We start from the raw sequence: 24,050 nt of genomic DNA, 5'->3' as shown, positions 1-24,050 counted from the left end.
ACCCTCCCAGGTACCTCTCCGGGCGGCGGGTGGTGCCCTGGCCACACCCCCCAAGCCTGTGGCCCCTCCCTCTGGGTCCGGCTGCCGGTGTCCCCTGAAGGACGGAGCGGGAGAGCGGCCGCCCCTGCTGGCAGGAGCCCGCGGAGGAGGAGGAGGCTCTATATGGCGTCAGCCCGAGACCCACCCCCAGCCCCCACCAGGCTTCATTTTAACTAATAGGACACTTAGTTTAATGAGGAGAATTTGCATAAGAGGAACTTGCTAATTAAATTTTAAACCTTGTCATTCTGAAGATTAGCGGGAGCTCTGACGGAAACATTCGTCAGGGAGAGAGGATGGCCGCCCCCTCCCCCGGGAAAGGCCTGCTGGGGCCTCAGCTGTACACTACAGAGGGGTTTCTGCCCGAGGTGGCTGAAGGGGGGTCTTCTGGAAGACTGGGAGATGTGCGCGCAGCCCCAGGCCCCAAGGCAGCCCCCAGGACGGGCCTGGCTACGAGGGAACGGGTCAGGGGGCGTCCTCACCAAACCCTGCGCTGGGTGCCAGGACCCTGGGGCAGGTGTCTGCCCTGTCCCAGGGAGTCAGGCCACGTGAGATGCCAGCGCCCCATGGGGCTCAGAGGTCCCAGTCCCTTTCTGCCCTGCCGGCTGTCCCTGGAGGTGCTCCCCTCCCAGCGCAGCTCAGGGCTGGTGGCAGCTGACTGGCCCGCCTCCTGTCCTCCAGGGAGGCCCAGGGAGCCTCTCCAGAGTGCAGACGGGCCGCCCCATCAGCGGCGAGCATTGTTCTCCCGGCACAGAGAGAAAATGAGGGTGGGGGGGGGCCTGTTGCCCTGAGACATCTCAGGTCTCGACCTCTACCCTTTCTGGAGCGCCAGCAGAGCTGGAGGTCTGGGCGGGCTGGCCGGGGGACAATGGTCAGGGTTCTCTTGTGGAGCTTTAGGCTGGGGAACAGGACAGAGCCACTTTGTAGACTACCACAGGCCTGGGTGGGGGCAGCAGGGCTGGGGGCTGGACGTGCATTTCTCTGCTCAGCCACCAAGTCAAGCCTCTTTGGATGGGAGCCCATTCCTTGGAGAGGGCCTCGAGCTCCCAGCCAGCGGCCACCTGCACTGTTCCCCTGCCGCTGGGAACGTGCGTGTCCAGGTGTCTGGTTGGGTCCCTGCGTTCTGTCTCTTGGGTGCGTACTCGCGAGTGGAGTCGCCGGGGCATGTGGTACCACGGTGCCCATGGTGGCGGCTTCTTAGAGCCCCAGCAGCCATGCCAGTACTTGTTAGTGTCTGGTGTGCCTCGTGTTGTCGCTCTGACTCAATTTCCCCAGAGACCAGGGGGTATCTCTTCCTGGGTTTGATGACCAGATCACCCCCTCGCAGATGAGTGGGACGGCTTGCAGAGAGAGACACAGAGTCATCTCTTGGCCCACAGCTGATGGCCACGGACGTGGGGGACAGAATGATGGCTGCCCACAGGTTTGGGGGACACCCCTCAAGGATGGGGGACTCCTCTGGACAGGGCACCCTTAAGGTTTGGGGGAACATTTTGGGATGGGAGATCCCTCAGGGATGGGGGCCCTTCTGTGATAGGGGAAACTCAATGACGGAAGAGCCGTCGGGGACAGGGGACTGCTCCGGGCTGGGTTTTCCCAGACCAATCACCTTGAGCAATGCCTTCCCCCAGCAGGTCCCCGCAGCGCCTCCTGCCGCCCACCCGGCGGGCGCACACTGGCTGGAGGGGGCGGGTGGACGTGAGACCCTGCTGCTGCCCTGTCTGGGTCCTCCACCTGGCTCAGGGGACAACCAGACCTGGGCGCTCTGTTCAGACGCAGGGAGGGCACCGGAGCCCCCAGCGCCGGTGCACACAAGCCCCGCTTCCCTCACGGCGACTGAGGCCTCCAAGTTCAGGGAGAAGGCACAGGGGTGCGGAGCGTCTGGGGGTGGCATAGGTCAGGGGGCTGTTTCCTCTGCGTCCGTGGGATTTGCCCTCAGCCCCTGAGAGGGGTTCTTTCGTTGCTGTCCCCAGCGTTGCCCAACCCTTCATCGGAGCCTGTCCCGTCAGGGCAACCCTGGAAGGGAGGGCAGGATGCTGCCCTGTGCCGAGGCTCAGAAGGGTTGAGCCCCTCCCAGGGTCACCCAGCTTCCCTCCCGCGGACATCAGCCTGCCGCCGGCCACCCTGCACATCACATTGCACAGCCCGGCCGAGGCGGCCACCCGGACGGTCTCTGGGAACACGTGGAGGTCAGGGCTTGGAGGGCTTAGCCCACATGCCCCCTCTCCCCCTCGGCCCCAGGCATGACCTCCACGCCAGCATCCACACACACTCCTGCAAACGCGAAGCCATGCTGCGCACGCACCCTGACTCTGGGGTCTGCAGCACCTGTCGCTTCCCCCCAGGTCCGGTCGTGGACCCCATCCCCGCTCCGCCCCCCGCGACAGCCGCTCCTTAGTCCCACATCGGGTGGGCGTGCCAAGAGGGGGCTCTGCTGGTCAGGAGGGAATCTTTTTATGGTAAAAAATGAGGCTTGTGGCATCAGCTCCAGGAGCGGTGAGAACCGCCAGCGCAGGTCGCCCCGACAGACTGATGGAAACCCTGCTTTATGAAGCCGCGGCTCCCCCATTAATTAGGGGGAGGGGGCCCTCCGCGCCGCCCGCGCACCTCGCCCGTGGCCAAAAGCTTGTCAACATTTTCCACGAAGAATGAAAATGTAAATAACTTTCAGATTATTCAATGTCACCAAGGTATGGAAAAAGGTCGCAACGCTGGGTGTCATTTATCTCGTTGTGGGTTTAAAGAGCTTTTTTCTATTAAATTTCTTAAAATTAATGTTTTATGTTGCTCAGAGTAATTTGAACAATTATGGGCTTAAAGAATTGATCATTACAGCCCCTGGAATTGAGCGCTCCAGACTGATTCCTGTGAAACCCCATTGATTTATAGTCTTGGTGCTCAACCAGGAGAGTCCCCAGGGCTTGGATCCCCTCCTGTCCACATCTGGGGGGACAAATCCCTCAGGACAAGCCAGCTTGTGGGGGGAGTGAGGAGGGAGATGGGCAAGCCTGGGAGCAGGTGCGTCCCCTCCTCTCAGGGAGACGCAGGTCCTGGGTTTGGGAGTGTCCTTTGAACTCTTGCCTCCTGTGTGAATTTTGTATTTAAAAGGAGAGAAAACCCTTTGTATATTGGTCGATATTGTTATTTACGTCATTCACGCATTCACATTTGATAATGTCAGACATCTATGGGTTCAAAGGTTAATAAGCCTTACCTGCCCCCCCGCCCCCCAAAAAGGTTAGCAAGCTCAAATGCTGTCCCCACCCAGGTGGCCCCCCAGCCCGGGGGCACCTGATGCCTGCTGGTAACGCCGGTCTGGGTCCGGGCAGTGCCCGCTGCCATGCCAGTCCCGGCGAGGGCCCCGGGCACCCAGCTTCGTGGTGGCGCCCGGATATGGAGCTGTGTTTCCACCCAGGGGGTGCTCCACTCAGATGGGGACGCCAAGGCCAGAGACGGGGGCGAGTGAGCACCGCAGGCCGGCTGCGGGTCTGACGGGCAAACACCTCCGCCGGGTGCCTGGGCCCATCGCGCCCATCCCTCCAGCACACCAGCCGGGGTCTCGGGCTTCCCACACGCGGGCTGGGCCCAGCCCCCAGGGGTCTCAGAGGCTGCCAACCCCGGGGCCACCGCCCCGACTCGGCTCCGGGATTATCGACGCGCCGCCAGCTGGAGCGAGCTTGGTGGGCAACTGCCAACAGGCGGAGGGCCCCTTGGGGACACTTAGCACTTTATTAACCTGTCAGCGCCTAAAAGGCCCCGGGTGGCCTGGGGGAGGGGCTCAAGGCGGGAGGAGGGGTGTCGACTTGAGGATTTACACACGTACACCCCCGCCCCCCACGGCGGCCGGGTCAGACAGCGCCCACCCTGGTGCCCCCCCCCGCCCGGATCACAACTCAGCCCGGGCTGCTTTCCTTTCCAGGGGCTCCCCAGCCCCCGGGAGGAAGTGCGAGGTCGACCGCTGCAGGACCCCGCCCCACCAGCCCCGGGGCCTTCCCCTGCCCCACCCCGGGGAGGCCTGACCCCTGAGCACCCCCTGCCAGGCCAACCCAGGCCCGTCACACTTCCCGGCGCCACAGCTCCGCTCACGGTGGGCGCTGTCTCACAGACCACCGTCTCATGGGCCACCGTCTCATCCTCCTGCTCCAGTGCGGTCTGGACACCCACAGCTACACTCCCTGTTTGCAGCCCCAGATGGAACGGCCTCGGGGCCCCTTCACCTAGCCTCGACTCCTCTCCTGGTACCTCCCCATTCCCAGTCCCCGGGGCTCCCGTGAGTGCCTCTTTGATGTCGTGACAGCGAGGACAGCTCCCATGGAACACCCCGCCTCCCTCCCACCATCCACCACTCCTCCCCTGCCCTGGGGGCTCCGGCTTCCACCCACCTCCCTGCCCAGCTGTCCCAAGGGAGGCCGCAGTCCTGCCCTCCAGGGAGCACTCACCTGCTTGGTGAGCATCGACTCTCTTCATACGCCTCCCCTCGGAGGAGCTGCGAGCAGTGTCTCCACTTCGCAGGACGACAGGGCTCAGAGAGGGCAGCTCACTTGCCCAGAGTCGCACAGCGAGTTAGCAAATGGCTAGGATTGGAATCCAAGTCGGGAGACACCCGGGACCTTGCGCCGGAACCTCCGGAGGGGCTGGCTCTGGCTGCCCCCTCCCCCACCCGTTGCTGCCGCTCCCCGGGGGGGAGCACACTCCCTCACCCCAGCCCCCGCCTCTCCCAGGGCCCGGGTACCCGGGCACCAGCCCACCCCCTAGTGGCTGGGCACAAGGTTTTCCCACCTCCCCTTCCAGTGCTCAGAAGTTTGGCCAAAATCCAGGGACAGAGGGGCCCAACTCACAGCAAGTGCCGTCCCTGCCACGGACGGCTTCCCGCTTTCGGAGAGCCGCTCCACCCCCAGCGCCCCTGCGCCCGCGCCCCCCGCCGCACTAGAGACCCGGACCTTCTCGACTGTCACAGACAACTTTATTGAAGCCTTGGAAAGAGCCGACAGTCAGAGAGTGAATAAAAACACGGGATGCCACAGAGCTGACAGGCAGCTCGGGGTGCAAGTTTGCGGGGAGGCTGGGTCTCACCCACCGCTGGCCTCAGGGTCTGGGGCAGGCGGCCACAGGCGCTGGGTGGAGGAGGCCGCCCAGCCCTCCCGCCGCTAGAGCCCAGTCCGAGAGGGAGGGCCGCCGGCTGTTTGGCAACGGAAAGCAGCGGACTGGGCGTGGCCTGGACGCCGAGGGCCAGGGGCAGCGGTGACGGGGGAGGGGATGGAAATTTGGTGTAGGCGGGGAGGGAGGTCCCCACGGCCTTAACCTTAACGCGTTGCTCCTGGAGAAGAAGGGCGGCCCGGTAGGGGCGTCTCCTCCCGACAGGTGGTAGAGTCCCGGCAGGGGCGTCTCCTCCCGACAGGTGGTAGAGTCAAGAACAGAAAGCTCCAGAGCCAGGTCCCCAGGGAAGACCAGAGAGGAGCCTCCTGGGCGAGGTGGGGGTTGGGACCAGAGGGACACGGGTGTGGTCCCTGCTTGGCCGCCTCTTGCCCGGACAGAAGAGGCCCATCTCTGACCTAAAGTGGGCCTCCGTCAGGGAGGTGGAGCCCGGGAAGAGAAGCGTGGTTCGTGCTCTGCGTTTTCATTTCAGACTGTAAAGCCTCCTCCGGCCCAAAGACGCCGTGGCCCTGGGCTGGAGCGCGGCAGGGGGAAGGCCCAGCCTGGGTGGGGGGACGCTTCGTGTCTAGAAACAGCAAGCGTCCAGTTAATTGGTCGATCAAGGGAGAAATCTGTTTACAAAACACGGCTCGCTGGCGGCCACCAGGCCGGCGGCCCTGTGTCTGAGACGGAGCGGGCACGGACAGGAGCCGCAGGAGTCCCTCTGCCCCCAGGGAGGGAGCGGGGTTGGGCGCTCCGCAGAAAGGAGCCCTCCTTTGAGGTCTCATCCTGTCCCCTGCGGGCGCCCGTGGCACCTGCTTTCCTGCTAAGGTGCTGGGCTCTGGGAGAGGAGAGGAGGGTCGCGCCGGGCCCCCCAGCCAGGGCCAGCACTGCTTTCCACACCCCTTGCGTCCGGAGCTCGGTGGAGCCGGGGGCCTCGGTCAGAACTGGCCGTGGTCCACCTCATCCAGCCAGGAGGCGGGGCTGGCAGGGAAGTCGGGGTAGCCCCCGCTGCTCCCTGTGGATAGGTCGGAGCTGGGTCCGTTTCCCGCCAGCACCCTCATGGGTGGGGGCCCACCTGGGGCCCCCGCAGGCACCAGGCCCAAGCCGGCATCCGGGTATACTAAGCCAGAGAGAAGGGGCTGGGGGCCAGGGAGGCTCTGCAGGGCAGCTGGCGATGGGGGGACACCATAGGGGCTGCCGGGGCGCAGCTCGCGGTACTGCTCCGGGCCGGCCAGGCTTCCGTGCTCCAGCGGGAAGCTGCCTGGGGCTCCCGCGGGCCTGCCCAAGGCCGGGGTGGACTCCCCCAGGCTTCCATAGAGGCCATTGGCAGGGCCCATTTCGGCCACGGCTGGCTCATCTGCAATGGAAACAGACGGCGCTGCTCAGGGCCCGCCCCTCGCCCTTCAGCCCCAGCGCCCCTCCTCTGGGGGACTCGTGGCCAGCCTGCATCGGCCAGCCCAAGCCTCTGCGGCTTTCAGAACTTAGGCCTCCCTCTGCCTCCGTGGTGCTTGTCGCCTTTGTTCAGCTCAGTCCCACCTGCTGTGTTGGGGGGATCCCCTTGCAGGATCCAGGCGAGGAACAGGCTAGCCAGGGCCCAGGGTGACGGGATAATCTGCAAGGCTGCCTGGGGAAGGGCGGCCCCACGCCCATTTTGCAGACGACTTAATTGAGGCTCTGAGTGGCAGAGCGAGTGGCCTAAGGTCACGACGCAGCCAGAGAGGATCTCTTGCACACACTGTCTGTGGATGGGCATTAAGGGGTAAGTATGGGGTCACTCACAGATGGGATAAGATGATTAGATCCCACAGAGACGGGTGGATCGCCCCCCAACTCCAAATCCCCCAACTCCAAACAGCAGAGAGTTTTTTGTCACTCACCCCGAAACCACTGCCCACTTTCCTGAAAATCATTGCAAGGACCAGGAGCCACAGAAATGGTCGGACCCCTTCCCCAGAGAAAGCCTGCTGAGGGTCACGTGGGTCTTGGGGGCTGTTCCCCACCAGGGGGACAGCTGAGCGCCCCAGGGGCCAAACCGCAGGGCTTGGGGACAGGAGACCAGAGTCTGTGAACGCTTTTAAAAGAAGGCCAGGGCAGCCCCTGACTGGGAAATTCCCATTTGCAGGCTCCCGGGGACCGCAAGGCGCGGGAGCTGCGGGCCTCCCGAGTGGCGTCCTGGGGGCGAGGCGGCCCGCCGTACCGGTGAACGAGACGTCGGCGTCGCTGTCCTGCCCCTCCTCCTGCACGCTGTCCTTGTCCGACTTGGGGCCGCCGCGGGCACGCTTCATGCTGCGGAAGTACTGGCCCCAGCGCTGCCGGCCCGCGTCCTTCTTGAGCCGCTTCTCCTTGGCGCGGCGGTTCTGGAACCACACCTGCGGCGGGGCGAGCGGCGGAGGGCGGGTGAGCGGGGCGCGCGGCGCGGGGCGCGGGGCGCGGGGCGCGGGCGCTGACCTGCACTACGCGCATGTCCAGGCCGGTCTCCGACGAGAGCTGCTCGCGCACGTGGCGCGCGGGCTTGGGCGACGTGTTGTAGGCGCTCTTCAGCGTCTCCAGCTGCTTGGCCGTGATGGTCGTGCGTGGCCGCTTGGCCGTGGCCTCGGCCTCTGCGCCGCGAGGGATGGAGTGAGTCTGGGCCCCTCCGCCGCCCGACGGCCCCCCACCCCGCCGGGGTTCCCCTTTGTTCCAAAGCTGTGGGTAGGGACGGATCTTCACGGTCAAGGGTTTGGGGCGATAATCCACACATTTCAGACCAACCTCCCTGTGCCCCCGAGGGTGGAAGGAGGCCGCTAAGGCCCTGGAGCCAGGCTTCCTCGGAGCCGGTGGATCGTCCCTACCGGCGCGGGTCCCCACCCCTCCCGGCCGGGGTTGGGGAGGCGCTTAAGTTTGCGCCCCTGAAGGAGCGCCCTGCGGCGGGCGCTGGGCGTGGGGATCCCTCCGCGCCCCTAACAGACGGACCCCAGCCCCATTTTGCAGACAGGGAAAGGAGGTGGGTGGACCCTCCCACTGACCGCGCTGCTTGGCCGTCTCATAATCCGCCTTGCACACGAGTCGGCTGTCTTCCATGAGGTAGAACTCGTCCCCCGTGGCCAGCTGCCGCTTGCACACGACGCAGGCGAAACAGTGCAGGTGGTACACGAAGTCCTGGGCGCGGCGCACCACCTGCGTGGGCGGGATGCCCAGCTGGCACGCGGCGCACTTGGTTCCGAATCGCCTGCGGGACGCACAGGGCGCGGCTCAGCGCAGCGTCCGCGGCTCCTTCGCCCGGAGCGGGTTGGAGAACGAGGAGCGGGAAGCCGCCCAGGGCGGTTCAGTAGGGAGGCTCACCCGGGCCCTGCCCCTAGTCGTCGGCCCGGCAGCCCCCACAGAGCCGCACAGAATACGGAGAAGGGAACCAGAGGCCCGGGGCAAGAGCCTCGCCGCCCTGACCTCCGTGTCCCAGTGGGGAAGCGGGATCCATAGGGCAGTTCCCTTAGACCCCAGAGGCCTGTGCTCGAAAAGCACCCCCTCCCCAGCATTGAAGACAAAAACAAGACCGAAATAAAGACGGAGTAAATCCAATCAAGTTCTGTAAACTTGGGGTTGTCTTTTTGAATGACTGTGTTTCTATGATTTGCAAAATTAATTACTTGGAGAGAACTGAGCTGCCGCGCCAGCCAGGCCTAGCCGCCTGTGGAGATTCCCCGCCCGCACCCTGGCCTGGGTAAGAGGAGGGGCCCGCCTTGCAGGAGCAGACCGCACCCCTGCCCTCCCGCACAAGCCCGCCGCCCCGCTCACTTGAAGAAGTCGTCCTTGCAGTAGACGTTCTCCCCGCGGCTGAAGCAGCGCTCGGCCAGGGGCGCGTGGCAGTCAGTACACTTCAAACACTTGCTGTGCCAGTGGCGGTCCAGTGCCTTGAGGATGAAGCGGTCCAGGATGTGCTGGTCGCAGCCTGCACACAGCGGGATTTCTGCAGGCCAAGGAGCCACCGAGGTCAGAGGCACCGCACAGAGTGGGAGCACTGGAGTCCCCTTCCTAGTCCAGCCCGCGGGGCCCGGGGCTGCCACAGGAGACCCCCTTCCCCGCACATCCCCTTGGTTCCCGGGTGTAGGGAGTGCATGACAACGAGGTCTGCAGCCTGGCCCACAGTTAAAATCTGGGAAAACTGAAATAGGTTTAGAAGTGTGCCCGTGAGCAGGAAGGGGCCCCGGCCATTCCATTCGGCCAGATACCGTCAACTGCAAAATGTTTCCAGCGACCACCAAGGGTGCACATTGAGCTCAAATGAAAACCCCACCACAGGAGCTGTCTAGCAGGAGGTAAGGTGCTCGTGGTCCGGGGGTGCGTACCGCCCAATCCCCATCGCTATTTTGTGAAATTAAGTATCCTTGCAGCTGGAGGTCCTTTGTTGAAGCGTGGCCACCCAACCCTGCTCAGGCACCAAGGTAAAAACGGGTGTCCTCCCCATCTCTGGGAGCCCTCGCAGGTCCTTGTACACGGACTGGACAATTGGATCACTGTCACCATACTCAAGTGTCGGTGCCTGACATGAGTTCCTTGACACTTGGCTCTGCCACCGTGGGACTGCAGGCCTCTGGGGGAACAAGGCTGGGGAAACTCGAGGGGTGGTCTGCAGGAGCCACTGGCCCATGTGGGGCTTTGCAGGGTGCTCACAGGGTGAATCTCCTTGTTGGTTTAGAAAAGTCTTCTGGAGAGGAAAGAACCAGCAGCAGGAGCTGGAGCCTGCGCAAACGTTGCACCCACCTGGCCATGCTCCCCTCCCCGGCCAGAGACCCCTCCGGCTCCAGGCCAGCCGGCAGTGGGTGGGAGGACCAGAGAAGGGCCTCCCTGCGTCCCAGGCTGAAAGCGCCCTGATTGACTGACCTCCCTCGCCCAGCAGCAGGAGACTCGCCGAGGATGCGGTCCCGCATCGGACCAAACTGCGGCCCCAGTGCCAGTGGAGCATGGGGAGGCGCCCTGCTCCGGGGGTTGGGGTGGGCGGGGGGCCCTCGCTGGCGGCACCGGCAGAAGGGCGAGCGCAGCCGGCCTAGATCTGGTGGCTAGACAGGCCCGCGAGCGCGGATTCAGCACCGTGGCCGGGACAGCGCCGGGCCGAGCTGCCCTTCGCCCCGCGTCCAGCAAAAGCTGCTCCCACGGGCCCCTGTTGCTCCCCGATGCGCCCTGCGACCCGGGCCTTACGCTGCATGGTGACTCCAGCCTCGGCGGGGTCTCCACCCTCAGCAATGGTGGGGCGCAGTGGAGCCTCGCGCCCGCCCGCCTGCTCAGGGCCAGCTCTCCTGAGCGATCGCGTTGGGAGTGCGCCTCCCCTCTCTCCCTCTCCCTCCACCTCCCACCCCTTCCTCCCAGCCCCAGCGGCCAACCCCTCCCAGGAACCGTTGGAAAAATAAATAAATAAATAAATAAATAAATAAATAGGGGACGAAAGAGACCCCACAGCTGGATGTAAGCTCTTTCCCACCTGCTGGGTCCCTGACACTCCCCACGGCCAGGCCCGCCTCTGTCTCCATCCTGTGGTCCCGCGGGCGACGAAGCCCGGGAGAAGGACTGGGGATTGCCCTTCTCCAGAGCCAAAGCGTGGGAGGGAGCCGCGGGGGCAGGACTGGTGCGGCAGGAGCTGGGGTCTTTCCTCCGGAAGGGTCCTGAGGACCAGCCCGGGAGCCGCTGATGAGCAGGTCCGTGTGGGGCAGACAAGGAGACCTCAACTAGGGACATCTGCCAGCGGGCTCCAGCTACACACGCCGGCCCTGCCTCTGACTCTCTTCCCCCGAAAGTGTGGACTATCTGGGTGCCGTCAGCCCTGTCGGGCATCTTCTTGTCCAGTGGTCACCGGCTCGCACGGTTGCTCTCCACATGCTCTCCGGATAAGGGAGAGGCTTTCCTAAATCGGTCCTGGGACCCCAAGTACTCTCTGGCCTGGGCTGTTGGGCGCTGCGACCGCGCAACCGACAGCACGGCTCCAGGGGCCCCGACGCGCTACTGAGGCGTCCGGTTGGGGACGTGCTGGGGCCCTTGCGTCCATGCCCGCCCGGGTCCCCCGTCTCCCGCCCCCTGTGTGGCCAAGCCCGGAAAGGAGCGAGGACCTCCGGGTCTCCCCGTGCAGCCGCTCAAGCCCGGGCACCCACCTCGGCGCAGGTCCTCCCTCCGCGCCAGAAGCGCCAGCAGCAGGTCGCCACCCGCCGACTCGCGGCCCGGGCCCAGCTCCCCGCGCGCCTCCATGGGTCCCGTCGCCTGGCGCCGCGGCTCTCCGGCCCCGAACTTTCCCCGCGGCCCGGGGAGGCCACGGCTTCTGGGGCCCCAGGCCGGTGTCCGAGCTATTCCCCGCGCTGCTGGGCGCTGCGCCCGCGGGCCGCCCTGGGGCCCGGAGCCTCAGGCCGCGCGGAGGGCGGAGCGGCGGGAGGCGGGGCCGCGGCGCGGGGCGGGGCCGGGGGGGTCGCTGAGACGCGCCGCGGGCGTCCGCTGGCTACGCGCGTCTTTGCGAGGGGACTCGGGGTGCCCAGACGCCACCCGAGTAGCCGGCCCGAGGAGGGCGGGGACAGTCAGGGGAGGAGCCGGGCCAGGACTACCCGCGGGAGCTCACCCGGGCCCCGCAGCTTCGGGCCCCGCAGCTTCCTGCCCCGCGCTGCGGGCCGCGGGCGGAGGCCTGGGCTCCAGGCGTGCTCGAGTGCGGGAAGGCTGGGGGTCCCGGGAGGACGGTCCGGGAGGGAGCCGCGTCCCACCGCCGCTTGAGAGCCGGGTCTGGGAGGCTTGGTGACAACGTCTGGTCTGCAAGAACGCGACTCGGGACTCAGAGAGGGTGAGTGTGGCACCCAAAGGCTCAAAGCAAAGCCACCAGGAGCCAGACACGACCTTAGACCTCCCAGCTGTGACCAGCTTCTGGGCCCCACCCTGGGAACTGCCACCAGAATGGGCACAGAGAGGGGCGATTCTCGGCAGGTACAGCCGGTGTCCTCCGCCCAGTCATTGGCCAGGACTCAGGTCAGGAAGGACAGAGCTGGGGGAGTTGGAGGTCCGTCCTCACTTCCCTCCACACAGCTTGCACAGAAGGCAGTCCCACACCTGATCTTCCGGCATTTTGTCCCCAATCCAAAGGGTAAGCCTGTAGGAACCCACCCATGCTTGCATATAGAGAGATGCACCCCCCACCCAGGGCAGCTGCTCCTGCCCAGAGGACACCCCGTCCCCAATAATTAGGAAACAGCAGTGTGGGGTCTTTGCAGTGTGGGGCATGGTGAGGGCAGGGGTCTCAGGCAGTGATGGGGGTGAGCAGATTTCTGCCAGCCTCCCCATCTCTCCACCTGGGAGAGTCCCGTGGTATAGGACAGTCTTCGCCCTGCTCCGTATCCTGGCCTCCGGTCACCTCGTCTGTGTGTTTTACGAAGGAGGCAAGCCTGGAAGGATGTGGGCAGGAAAAGCACAGTGCCCTCCCAGATCCCCAGAGTCAGCCCCATGGATCTGAGCAAAGGCTCATACCACCAGCACTGCACGCTTCCCTGTGTAAGACACTGTTACCAGAGGACAGGGCCAGGGTGCACAAGCCAGTGAGCCGGGTGCTGGGTGCACTGGGATGTTGGCCGTGGAATGTCAGCTGCTGCAGAGCCCTGCCTAGAGGGACCATGTGTGGTTTGAGGGGGGAAGGGGCAGGCGGGTAGCAGGTCCAGTAGGCGGCCACCCCACATGCTCTGCATCTGGCTGGCCTGCCAACAATGCCTCCATTATTTTCCAACGTCCATGGCGATCGAGTGGAGTGGTCCTTGGGAGGGCAATTTAGGTGGGAGACCCAGCCCAGGGCTTCCAGTTCTGCACTGTTGGGCAGTGTGGGAGAGCTGAGGGGTGTGGGGTCTCTGGAGGAAACTGATGTCTCCACTCTGCCCTATCCCTTCCCCTCAGCAGTTCCTGCAAGGCCCCTTCTGTTCTCGGGGTCCTCCACAACAGCCCATGGCCTCTGGAGCCACCGCAGCGAACTCCAGGCCCTCTGCCCACGGGATCTGCCAGAGTTGCATCCCCTCGCCACTGGTCCCATCTCTCATGGGTGCTGCCTCCCCCCCACCCACCGTGATTTCTCCAGAATTTCTTCTTCTCCGCTGTGTCTGGGTCCCTCTCTCCCCACCATCCCTCTGCCTGACTCTGCTGTCCTAGTCATTTCTCCCACTGGGGTCATCTTGCCTGGGCTGGAGGCCGAGGGGTTCGCGGAGGCCCTTACCCCGAGTCCTACCGACGCTGCAGGCAGCAGTGGCCATGGAAGCCTGTTGCAGATCTCGGTCTCCACTGAGCTCGGTTTCTAGCAGCATGACGACTGCCAGGCCGGAGACAGGAGTCCAAGTGGTCCAGGCTGCCCCTCTCCTTCCTCCTCTGCGACCCTGGGAGGGCTCAGAACTCCCCAAGGCCCAGATGCCTCGGGACCGCGACCCGGTGTGCGCAGCTTGGGCAGCGGGAGCCTCGGGCCTGGGCGCTGTCCGCGGTGCTGAATGAGCGGACCAGCCTCCCATCTCCCCAGGGCCCCTGTCCCCCACTCTTCCCCACCTTCCCTGACCACGCCCACCACTCTGTTCCCCTAGCTCCCCTCCCCACCATCCCACCTCCCTAAGTCTGCCGTGGCTGTGCCTGCCTCCCCCTGCCCCGCCCACCTCCCCGTCTCCCAAGGCCCCTTGTCCCCCACCCCCTCTCCGCCTCCCCCAAACCCTGCCAGCCACTCTGTTCCCCCATCCTGCTTCCCCACCACCCTACCTCCCTAGGTCTGCAATCCCCTCACCTGCCTCCCCCAGCAAACCCACCACTGCCTGCCTTCCAGCTCCCTCCTCACTTTCCCCACCTCCCTTGGTTTCCAGTCCCTCCACCAAGCACCTGCCAGATTCCCCCTACCCACTTCCCCTCCTTAGGCCCTTGTCCGTACCCTCCCACCCCCAGTCCCTCAGCCAGCCTCACCCCACCTTTCCTCCCATCGCCAGGGGCAGCCAGTTCTGCCCAGAGGCTTGGTCCGGGCTTGGGAATTGGAAGCAGGGTGGGGGGGGGCTCCACTCTGCCCTACAGGGCAGTGTCCAGGACTCTGCCGCTTCAGCCCCACCGGCCTCCAGCCCCAGCCCCCATGCCTCTCTGGCTCTAGGTGTGGCCCGGCACGCAAGGCTGCTGCTGTCCTGAGGGACCTGTTGCCCACACAACCTTCCCCAGGTCTGCAGCAGCCCACCCCTACGCCCACAGGGCAGCTGAGGAGGGGCACAGGGGCGCCCCCAGCAGGAACTGCTCAGGACACAAGAGCTGGGAGGGGTTACCAGACGGCGGACCCTTGCCAACACAGCACCACACAGACCCGGAATGGCAGAATGGTCCGTGCCCTGCCTGGAGGGCACACAGGGGCTCCCTCTCTGAGGGAAGGGGTTACCTATAGCTAGCACACAGCCTGGCTCGGAAGGTGAATCCACGGGAACCACCTCCATCAGGTCCCTCAGAAGCCACCATGACCAGAGTGCCCGCCCCCCGCCCCGCCCCGCCCCCAGCAAAACAAAACAAAACAAAAGGTAGAAGCAGACGGAATCAATAGTTCAGAACCCGAGGCAGCAAACAGGTGTTGGGGGTAAAGCCCTGGCTAGAGGCCGTGCTGGGGTGTGCAGATGGGGTGGCAGTGGGGCGGCCAAGGAAGCCGTGTCCAGCACTGGCTGGGCCGGGGGGCTCCAGTCACCAGGGCGCCCCTGGTGCATCATGAAGTCACAGGACTCCCACGTATCCATCCCTGCTGCGTCCCATCAATCTACCGTGTGACATGCGTGAAGGCTGTGGTCCTGTGGCCGGTCCCCAACTACATCAGCCCTGAGAAGATCACCTATAATTGATCTTCCATCTTTCACTTTCCACCCACGTCTTGGGCTGTCTTCCAAAACCAGAGGCTCAATACAAGGAACCCCAGGGTTTCAGACACCCGGTCCACGAACTCCGGAAGGGAAGGAGGGGTCCGTTCTGCGCCCTGACCTATCCCCGCCAGAACAAGCTCACATTTTCGAAAGAATTACAGTCCTTCCAAACGTCAGGTTTATTTTAAGATGTGCACATTATAGTTCACTTAAATACAAAATGTTTATTTTTCTTACAGGTAAGAAATTTCAGAAGTTGCCACATCAATGAGCTTTTTAATCAAAATCCTTTCATTAAAAATAAATACACGTTTAAATTACCGAACTATTCTATTCATTAATCTAAATGCTTACAACTTTAGAAAATAGACCTTAAACCTTGCCCAAAGTTAACGTCCAATTCCTAGCAGGCCACGTGAGGCATGTGGCCACGTCCACACCCACACACCAGACACATGTCCCGTGGCTGCCTTGGCACACCACCTGCCCCTGACTGCTCAGGGTCTGGGGGAAACCTGGCCCTCGAGTAACGGAGACCTCCAACTGCAACGTTACCCCGAGAGGCCGTCCCTGGCTTTTGTGGTGGTCATGGCCTTGGCGTCTTGCCCTTCATCCCAGACCACGCCGCGTGTGGAGATGTACTTTGGGGAGGAAACACACTGGACGTGAACCAGAAGGTAGTTTCATTTGTGGTGCTGGGCACCCCCCTGTGGATTCTGTGGGTGGATCCGGCCAGTTTCCAGGTTCCGGGTCTTCAGTAACTGGGGGCACAGCCACCGCCGGAGCACACAGGCTGAGCACACGGGCTTCCAGGGGCAACGCACAGCCCGACGGGAAGAAACCTCTGGAGAAGCCACGGAAGCCAAGCAGCTGAGGAAGCTGCAGATGGAGCCCCATCCCCCGTCCCTCATCTGTATGTCCCTGTCCCCTGCCCCATCCCACACCCCGCCCCCAGTCACCTGCCCGCATCCCCCCTTTCCCTTTTCCCTTACCACAACCCTATCCGGTCCCCCTGTCCCCCCACCCTGTCCTCACCCCATCCCTCATTCCCTGTGCTCTAGTCCCCCATTCTGTCCTCCATCCTGTCCTGCCCCCATCCCATGCCCATCCCATTCCGTCCCTCACCCCCGTCCCCCGCCACCCCATCCCCCAGTCAGTCCCTGTCCCCCATCCCATCCCCCATCCCCCTGCAGGAACTCAAGCTCCTGACAGCTCGCCTGCTGCCCCCCCAAGACACGCCCCTGGTCAACAGGCATTAGTTCGTGATCACAGCGGGCGCTGGGCGAAGTGGAGAAGACGGTCGTACCGTCCTAGTGACAGGAGTGGACGGACGCAGCTGTACTTGTGGACAAAGCGACGTCATAAAGCATCTCCACGAAAAGGCAGAGCCTGCTCATTTTGTCTATTTATATCTCCAGGAGCAAATTCACCTCTAAGTGATTTGGGTTTTACACACAGTGTGTGAAAAATCATTAAATGGTAAAAAATCAATCACCAAAGCCTGGGGGACCGGGGTCCTGGGTCAGGACCTTTTGTAAAACAGCTTCTGGGAAATGAGATTTGGGGTTCAGCCTTAAAGGCTCTGACGACCGTACACACGTCAGCCCACCAGAACGAGCTCGCCGGGCGCTGCAGCTCCGCCGGGCCGAGGCCGGCCACGTGCCATCACCCCCCAGCCTCCCGGCACAAGGGCTCGGTGCTCTCGGAATCCCAGCCAGGCTTGCGGAAGGTGACGTGCGTCTAGAAACTTGGGACGAAGGCAGCCGGGAAAATCTGTCTGGCCTGGACTCCCCCTTTTCTTAGACCGAGGAGAGCGAAAATACAGAAACATTTTTGCTGTCAGCCTTGTATAGGCGTCCAGGGAGCACGCCAGGAGGGCACGCGGGCCCACGGCAAACGCCGGCCTGCCCGCCACTGGAAGTACAACTGGGTCTCGCTGTTAATAAAATCCCTGATCTCCTATGAAAGCTGCAGGTGGCCTGGTGGGGCTGTTTCCCCAAAGGCGCTTCTGTGGTCCCGCTCAGTTCCTACACGGACGGCCGGTGATGTCTGACCTTCCACCGCTTGGACCGCACTCGGAAGAAAAAGTACATCACCATCAGGAACAAGGAAGAGGCCACGTAGAGCACGACGCAGAGGCTCATGTCCAGGCCAGAGAAGCCCATCCCGAGGAAGGGCACAGCCACCTCCGCCTCCCTGCGGCCCTCAGCTCCGCGTGCACTCCGCAGTCTCCCGTCCAGGCCGAGCTGCGAGCCGTCCGACAGGCGGGGTCTGGGAGGCAGCACGCTGGGTGGACGGAGACTCTCGGAGCGCTGGTCTCTCTGAGGCTTCCCTGGGGAGGCGAGGCCTTTCTCCTGCTCCCCGCCCTGGTGTGGGCCGCGTCCTTCGCTGGTGTCCCCCAGGTCTGCTGCATACGTGTCCACGAGGTTGTCACCGCTGTAGTGCTGCTTCAAGAACAGAAGCACCTGGCCCTCGTTCCAGCTGTGCACGCCCTTGATCTCCTCGTAGCAGGCTGGGCAGAGATCCGGGGTGGGCCACGGAACCTTTGGAAACTTGGGGTCCTCACTTGGATGACCTGGGACAGGGAGGGAGAGCAACGGTGAGGGGATCTCTGGTGACCCAACTGCTCCATGTTCCGCAGACGCCTCCCCTGTCCAGCCGCCTGCACCGTGACCTCCCAGTGCTCCTGGCCTCACATCCGTCACTCCTGCACAGATGCCTGTCCCCCAAGCTCCCCACACAAATGGCGTTCCCCCCCGGAACCTCTGGCAGGGCCTCGTGGCCACAGCAAGGGAAGGGTCCTCACTTGGACAGTGCCATCCACCTGGCCAGACCCCGCTCCCACCCGCAGCTACTCTGTCTCCCTGTGACCCCGAGGCCCCTGCTCATGCCCCGTCTCTGCTTGTCCTCTCCCTTCTTAAGGTGCATCTGAGGTCCACGGCCACATAGACCCCCAGAGTCCCTGCCCCTGGACACAGGCTGCCCAGACCATTCCACGGCACTTCAGGCACGTGTGGGCCCTCCCAGACCCCCAAATCCCGTCAGGACCTCTAAACCCATCCTGGGAGTGAGACCTGCTGTGGGAACCCGCGCAAAGCCGGCCGCCCGTCCTGCTCAGGGGCGGCACGGCGACACAGCACTGTCCTGCCCCCGCTGACCACACTGCCCGGGGTCGACTCGGCCGGCAGGACCGCTCCTCGCAGGAACCGTGACCCCCCAGCACTCCGACAGCTGAGCGCACGCCAACTCAGACGCAGAGTGCTCCCAGGTTTAAAGTCACGCTACTTCTTGCTCAACATCCGCTCACAAGGCGGTTCAGTCACGGTCCTGCCAGCCGTCCACGGAGGCCACGGCTGAGACTCCTCCTGTCCTTGGGTGAGTGCGTTCGCTCCTCCGGGTGGTGGAGCCCATGGAGCAGCAGCCTGACCTGCTCTCTTCCCTTCCCTCTCTTCCGTCTGGGTGAGCGACGCCCTGCCTGACCCTGCAGCTCTGGCTCCCGGCCACGCAGATATGAGGACCACGAGGTGCGCCACACTGTGCCCCTCGGCTCCCAGAGTCCCCTGACCCAACGTGGGGTGCCCTGCCACTCCAAAAGTGCTTCCGTGAGTAGGCGTGGACAAAATCGCATCTACTGGGTATGACCCAATGGAGACGCTCTCCTCCCGCCTGTGAGCACAGAGCCGGGAGGCAGGGGCCGGTGCCAGAGGCCCAGGCACCACCCACCAGGGTCTGCGCCGGGCATGAGGCAGAGGCGTCCACGAGGAGTCCACGGAGAAGCTACCGGGGCCTGGTGTCACACGCCACACACACAGTGAGGCCCAGGGCCGGTCTCTGAGGCCTCCAAGGAGTCTGGGCCTCCATGCAGAGGCCAGAAGTGGGTCTGGGGGGACATAGGGGGACGCAGAATTGAAGCAGGGACACGACGACTCGGGCTGCGGAAAGCCCCATTCTGCTGCAGCGCAAGCACATGGGGGGCACACGGGGCTCCTGGACTGGGGCTGCCCGGGACAATCCCCCCAGGCTGGGGTGCGGTGGGAGCAGGGGGGCCGCACACCCGGAGGTGGAGGGTCCCAGAACTAGAGCCGTGGTGGAGGCGTACAGCCATGGACAGACCCCCGGCAAGCAATGGTTTCATGGCCTTGCGGGCCGAGCCGCGGCAGCTCTGAGAGCGAAAAAAAACCAATTCTCTTTAGTGCTTCGGTCGGAGCGCTTCCGGACAGCGGATTAAATAAAACCAATAGTTTAGTGGTTTTTTCTACTCATCTCTATTAAGACTTACCCGTCAGCAGAATTATTTTTAAGCCTAATTTCAATCTGCTAGTGATTTGGGGGCAGAGTCTGAATTAACTGGGAGGCGACACACGTGCCGCATTCACACAAGCCGCCTTGGCGGTGCGCTTCACTCAGAGCAGACCGCAGCACGGCCAACGGCTTTCCGGACAGCGGTTCGACCCTCTGCCGCCCACTGTCTGCGGGGCCTGGCAGGCTCCCCGAGGGGGAAGAGTGGGAAAAGGCGGGGACGCCGGCGGCCTGAGGTGGCTGCGTTCTCGGCCATCCTCCGGGAAGCCACCCGTCTACACAGCCTCACTCTGACGGCCGTCTGTGTACACGGCCTCACCCCCACTGCGGCGGCCCCTCTGGCCCCGGGCCTGGCGCCCCCCAGGGTAGCTTCTGCTCACCTGCCAGACGACTGTTGACTAGGTTGTGAGTCTCCCACAGCCAGAGAATCGCTCGGTCTGTGGTTTTCACCGTGCCCATGGACTCTTCAGCCACCGCCTCGAAGTGCTCGCTGCACGCCTTACAGCCAAAGAAGGTGCGCACGTACCTCCGGATGGTCTGCAGCACGGCCTGGGGGTCATCCTCCAGACCTGTGGGGGGGCAGGGGACAGAGCACGTCGGCACTACAGGAGCATGTCCGCAGGCCCCAGGGCTCGGGCTGGCGTCAGGAGCCAGGAACGGGCCCCGTGCCTGCCCCGGGGCCTGCGGGACAGCCCTGCTGGTCTGTGCGGGAAGGACACAGGGAGAAAGCAGCACCTCCTGGACACCTGCCACGTCCAGAAGGGGTGGCTCGTGTCCCCTGGAGAGCAGATCCACGGCCCGTGTCCAGCGCAGCACACGCTCCAGGGCATGTACCACAGCTGGGAAAACCAGCCCGAGGCTGCGACGCACCAGGGCTCCCTCCAGGGCACAAGAGGGCAGCAGGAGGCGAGGACCTGTCCCCTCTCGAGAGGCTGACCCTGTCCACGAGCGGCAATGCCACATGAACTGTGTGCCCCGGGTGTGGGCGCAGGTGCCGCTGGGACACGGTGTGTAAAGACACTGAACGCGGAACATGACCGTCCGAGGACACAGCCCCCAATGGCAGAGGGAAGCAGCCACCGTCTCACTAAAATGAGGACCCCTGAGAACAGCAAACAGAGGGGCAGTCACGGGGCTGGCGCCGGCGGCTCCCTTCAGACAGCTAATGCGGGGGACTGAGCCAGCGAGCGAGATGCCATGAGATTAAAGCAGATTAAATGTCAGCATTAAAAGAAACGCAGGAAAATAATTGGGGGGAAAAAAAAAGACATGCTTTTGAGACAGAATCCATCTTAATCGAGAGCAAGCCCTCCTGCGATCCCCTCCTTCCCCACTGTGTGTGATTCCGCTCACGAAGGGCCAGTGCCCACCCCCGTCGTGGACCTGGGCAGGCCTCCCCAGGCGCAGCAGAAGGCCCGGTCGAGCGGATGGCCACCGTCTCCTCAGCTCGGCGCGTCTCCGAGGGCGGCGTGGGCCCGTGTGCACGCGGTGAGGACACGTTGCCAGCCAGCCCTCCCGAGGCTCGGCTCCCAGCCCTCCTCTCCCCGCCACCAGCTGCCATGCGTCCCCGGGTAATCCTCCTCTTGTCGCCCCGGCAAACCACTGCGGCCCGGACGCCCTAATCTTCAGAGAGAACAAGAGCCATAAAGCCCTACCTGTGGGGGATTAGAGGATGCGGCGGTTTAGTCGATGGGGTTTAAACACGCACTAAGGAGAGGAAAAACCTTCCAAGACCTAATCCGGCCGTGTCCATCTGACCCAGTTCTCTGGGCACGAGCTGCGCTCCTTGATGTGGCTCCGGACACGTCCCGGAGAGCTTCCCAACGGCGTGCCCTGCTGCTGGGCTGCCGTCCTGCCCGGCGCTGTGAGCTCCCGCAGAGCGGAGCGTGCACCCTGCCAGGTCCCCGGGACATGGCCGTCCGCATCACCCCAAGGACAGCCAGGCTGCTGACGGTTCCCACACACAGCCCGTCCCCTGCAGCGACTTCACGGACTCCCCAGCACCAGGGAGCCGCTCTACCCCACCACGGACCCGGGTTGGGTGAGGCCCGTTTGAGCAATGGGCCGTGGCACAAGACGCCCTGTACCGTCCAGCCCAGCCCCAAGGTCCTTCCTAAGCCCCGGGCCGTGGGGAGCTGGGGTGACCCGCACTGATTCCTGAGCACATAAAGCTACGGTTCTCTCAAGCCCCAGCGTTTGGTTCTCTTCGTTCTGGAGCAGGACGTACTGCACGTTTCAGTCTTTCTGGACAGACATCGGGGAGGGAGGGAGCCCCCACCTTCACTCAGCAGAGCAGCGTCCGCAGTTGCCCAGTCCAAGCGCAGACTGGAGGCAGATGGTCGGGTACCTGGTGGCTCTGTCGGCAAAGCGTCTGCCTTCGGCTCAGGTCATGACCCCAGGGTCCTGGGATCGAGCCCCACCGCCACGGCCGGGCCCCCTGCTCAGTGGGGAGCCTGCTTCTCCCTCTCCCACCTCCCGGCTTGTGTGTGCCGCCCCCCCCGGGTCAAGTAAGTATGTAGAATCTTTAAGAGAATAAACAATAAATGAAAGGTGATCCGCCCGCAGCGGCCAGAGGCCAGCGGCCAGCTTCACAGGGGAAGCGCGCACAGCGGAGCCCGGAGCGGGGGAGCCCCTGCATGTATTCGCTGCTGCACTGCCAACGGCTCCGCTTTAGTGACCGCCCGGTGACGAACGCTATTAACACCGACCTAACCTCTTGTGGCTTTTAACCTCTCCATGCGGGCGGCCTCTGCGACAGCCCAGGGCTGCAGCTCCCACAAGCTCGGCGGGCCCGGCCCTCCCTGGGCAAGCCGGGCTGGCTGCGCCCCGCTAACCGGGCCCACAGCAGAAGTGACCGGCTGCACACCGAGTACACGCCGACTGGCCTGCAGAGCCGGCTGCCACGTGGCAAGGAACCGGGAGTGCCGCCGGCCGACCTCCAGCAAGGCCCCGAGTCCTGCCACCGCCCACGAGCAAGCAGGGGAGGGGCTCCCCCCAGGGCAGACTCCTGATGACGCCCCGGCGCCAGCCGACACTGGGCCCGCAGGCTCGCCAGACGCCAGCAGCCGGGGGCCCGGGCCCAGCGCCATCGGAGCCCCTGGCCCACAGACGCCCACCGAAAGCGACGCTGCCGGCCTGTCTCGCGACCACACGTACCAAGCAGACAAGTCAACGCGCTCACTCGGTCATGCTTTTGCGAGAAAGGAGCTCCTGGCCGTTGTGCCTGCATTCTGTGACGCTGTCCCCACAGGTCAGCCGCACACAGGCTTGAGAGTTCTGGAGGACCCGGCGCCCGAGCAGGCAAGACGCTCCCCTCCACGCTCCTTAGCCCGCGCCACCGCCCCCCGCCCCCCCGCGCCGGGCAGCCCTGGGGACGTGTCCCCTCACACACAGCTGCTCACGATCCTGAAAGGCCCCAGCACGGTGAACGTGGCAGGTAGGCTTGGCGCGCCCTGGGCCCGCGCGGGGACAGCACGTACCTGTGCCATCCAGCGCCTCTGGGCGGGCCCCGGCTTCGACAGTCAGAGTGTGGAACAACCGCCAGAGAGAGCACGTGTAGCCCCTGAGCTCCGGCCGGCTTCCTTGACATCCAACCCACGTTACGTGATTAGTAAGGAATATTCCAGAGATCTGGGGGCAGGGAGAGAATGAGATAACTGAAGTATTAAAGCAGTTGGCGAGCTTCCTCCGGCTTGAGCGGGCGCTGGTTGCGCCTGGTGTTGATGCATCAGAATCGTGTCAACCGCACGTCTCCTTACGCGTGTATTTAAGTTCAACACCGAACAAGCGAGAGAACAAAGCCTCTATTCCACCAAAGGAGTTCTCAAACTAGGGGGCGGAGCCTGTGCCTTTCCTTCCCCCTGCAGGGACGGAGGGTTCGTGGTATCGGATCAACGCAGCTTCAGGCAAGCGTCAAGGGCTCCCGGCCTCGTGTGTTAGAGTCACTTAACCCAGCCCCGCCACCCACTGGGGCAGGGTGAGAGGAAACCACCCAGTGGCCTAGCGGTTCTCAGCCAGAGCAGGTGTGGCCCACGGCGGCATCGGTGGAGCGCCGAGGCCCTAACAGCCCAGGGACCACGTGCCCGCAGCCAAGCAGGGGCTTCTCATGCCAAGTCCACAGCCACGGCCTGCGTCTCGCGGCAGGCCGGCTGGCACAGGGCTTGTCCACGGGGCCTGAAGCACGTGGCTCCCACAGGGACGTGCATGCGGAAAGACCCTGTAGCCGAGGAGCCTATGGGGGCCTCCAGGTTAGGGGGAGGCCAGGGGGAGGTCAAGGCCAGCACCCAGCACGTCTCTGTGCTGCCGGACAGCGCGGCACCTGTGAGCACCCGACGTGTGGCTCGCGCGGGCTTGCATCCTGCCCCGGGTCGCATCCTGACTGGAAGGCTTCCGAGAGCTGGGATAGGAGGGAGGAGAACTGGCCTGGGGGCGCTCCGGTGGGGCTTCCTGCGTCTCACGGAGCACATGGTTTTATCAGCCTCTTGCATGTAAGACTGAAGCGTTTACCACAAATACAAGTAGCACAATAGGCCGAGCACCCACCGTCCGCCGTGTCACAGCACGCCTCCCGTGGCCTCCCTCCATGTCACAGCACACCTCCCGTGGCCTCGGCCGACCGCGCCACAGGCAGAGGCAGCGTGTGCAGAGCACGTCCCAGGAACAGGGACAGTGGGACCTGCGAGGCGCAGCTGGGGGGACGCGGCCGGGCCCCTGGGCAGTGAGGGAGAGCAGGAGGACGTG

General features: G+C 64.1%; 2 protein-coding genes across 2 annotated transcripts in view; both read right to left on the bottom strand.

The window, feature by feature from the left end:
• Positions 1-6,103: 6,103 nt before the first annotated feature.
• On the bottom strand, positions 6,104-11,385 carry LOC111146329 (LIM homeobox 3). The gene is made up of 6 exons (XM_022501839.1): positions 11,292-11,385; positions 8,947-9,118; positions 8,181-8,383; positions 7,624-7,775; positions 7,373-7,544; positions 6,104-6,532 (listed from the first exon to the last, which is right to left on the bottom strand). The coding sequence occupies exons 1-6, from the start codon at positions 11,383-11,385 to the stop codon at positions 6,114-6,116; spliced, it is 1,212 nt and encodes a 403-aa protein (XP_022357547.1). The 3' UTR covers positions 6,104-6,113.
• Positions 11,386-16,188: 4,803 nt separating this feature from the next.
• Positions 16,189-24,050, bottom strand: part of LOC111145752 (quiescin sulfhydryl oxidase 2) — a 29,447-nt gene continuing 21,585 nt past the window's right edge. Inside the window, exons 10-12 of the mRNA XM_022500937.1 lie at positions 22,790-22,940; positions 19,691-19,879; positions 16,189-17,586 (exon numbers count right to left, since the gene is read on the bottom strand). Coding sequence (XP_022356645.1) covers positions 17,039-17,586; positions 19,691-19,879; positions 22,790-22,940 — 888 coding nt within the window. The 3' untranslated portion in view covers positions 16,189-17,038. The remainder of the gene's footprint in view (positions 17,587-19,690; positions 19,880-22,789; positions 22,941-24,050) is intronic.

The sequence above is a fragment of the Enhydra lutris genome, unplaced genomic scaffold (assembly GCF_002288905.1).
Source record: "Enhydra lutris kenyoni isolate GAN:26980312 unplaced genomic scaffold, ASM228890v2 scaffoldscaffold13, whole genome shotgun sequence".
NCBI classification, from domain to species: Eukaryota; Metazoa; Chordata; class Mammalia; order Carnivora; family Mustelidae; genus Enhydra; species Enhydra lutris.
The sequence above is the reverse complement of the archived record's forward strand: the minus strand, read 5'-3'. Positions and strand labels throughout refer to the sequence as shown.

Excerpts from the sequence above, each read along its gene's own strand:
- LOC111146329 (XM_022501839.1), bottom strand. The coding sequence starts at position 11,385 with ATGGAGGCGCGCGGGGAGCTGGGCCCGGGCCGCGAGTCGGCGGGTGGC. Across the intron at positions 9,119-11,291 it reads GAGGGAGGACCTGCGCCGAG|AAATCCCGCTGTGTGCAGGC; the intron begins GTGGGTGCCCGG and ends CTTGGCCTGCAG. Across the intron at positions 7,776-8,180 it reads TGAGACGGCCAAGCAGCGCG|AGGCCGAGGCCACGGCCAAG; the intron begins GTCAGTGGGAGG and ends CTCGCGGCGCAG.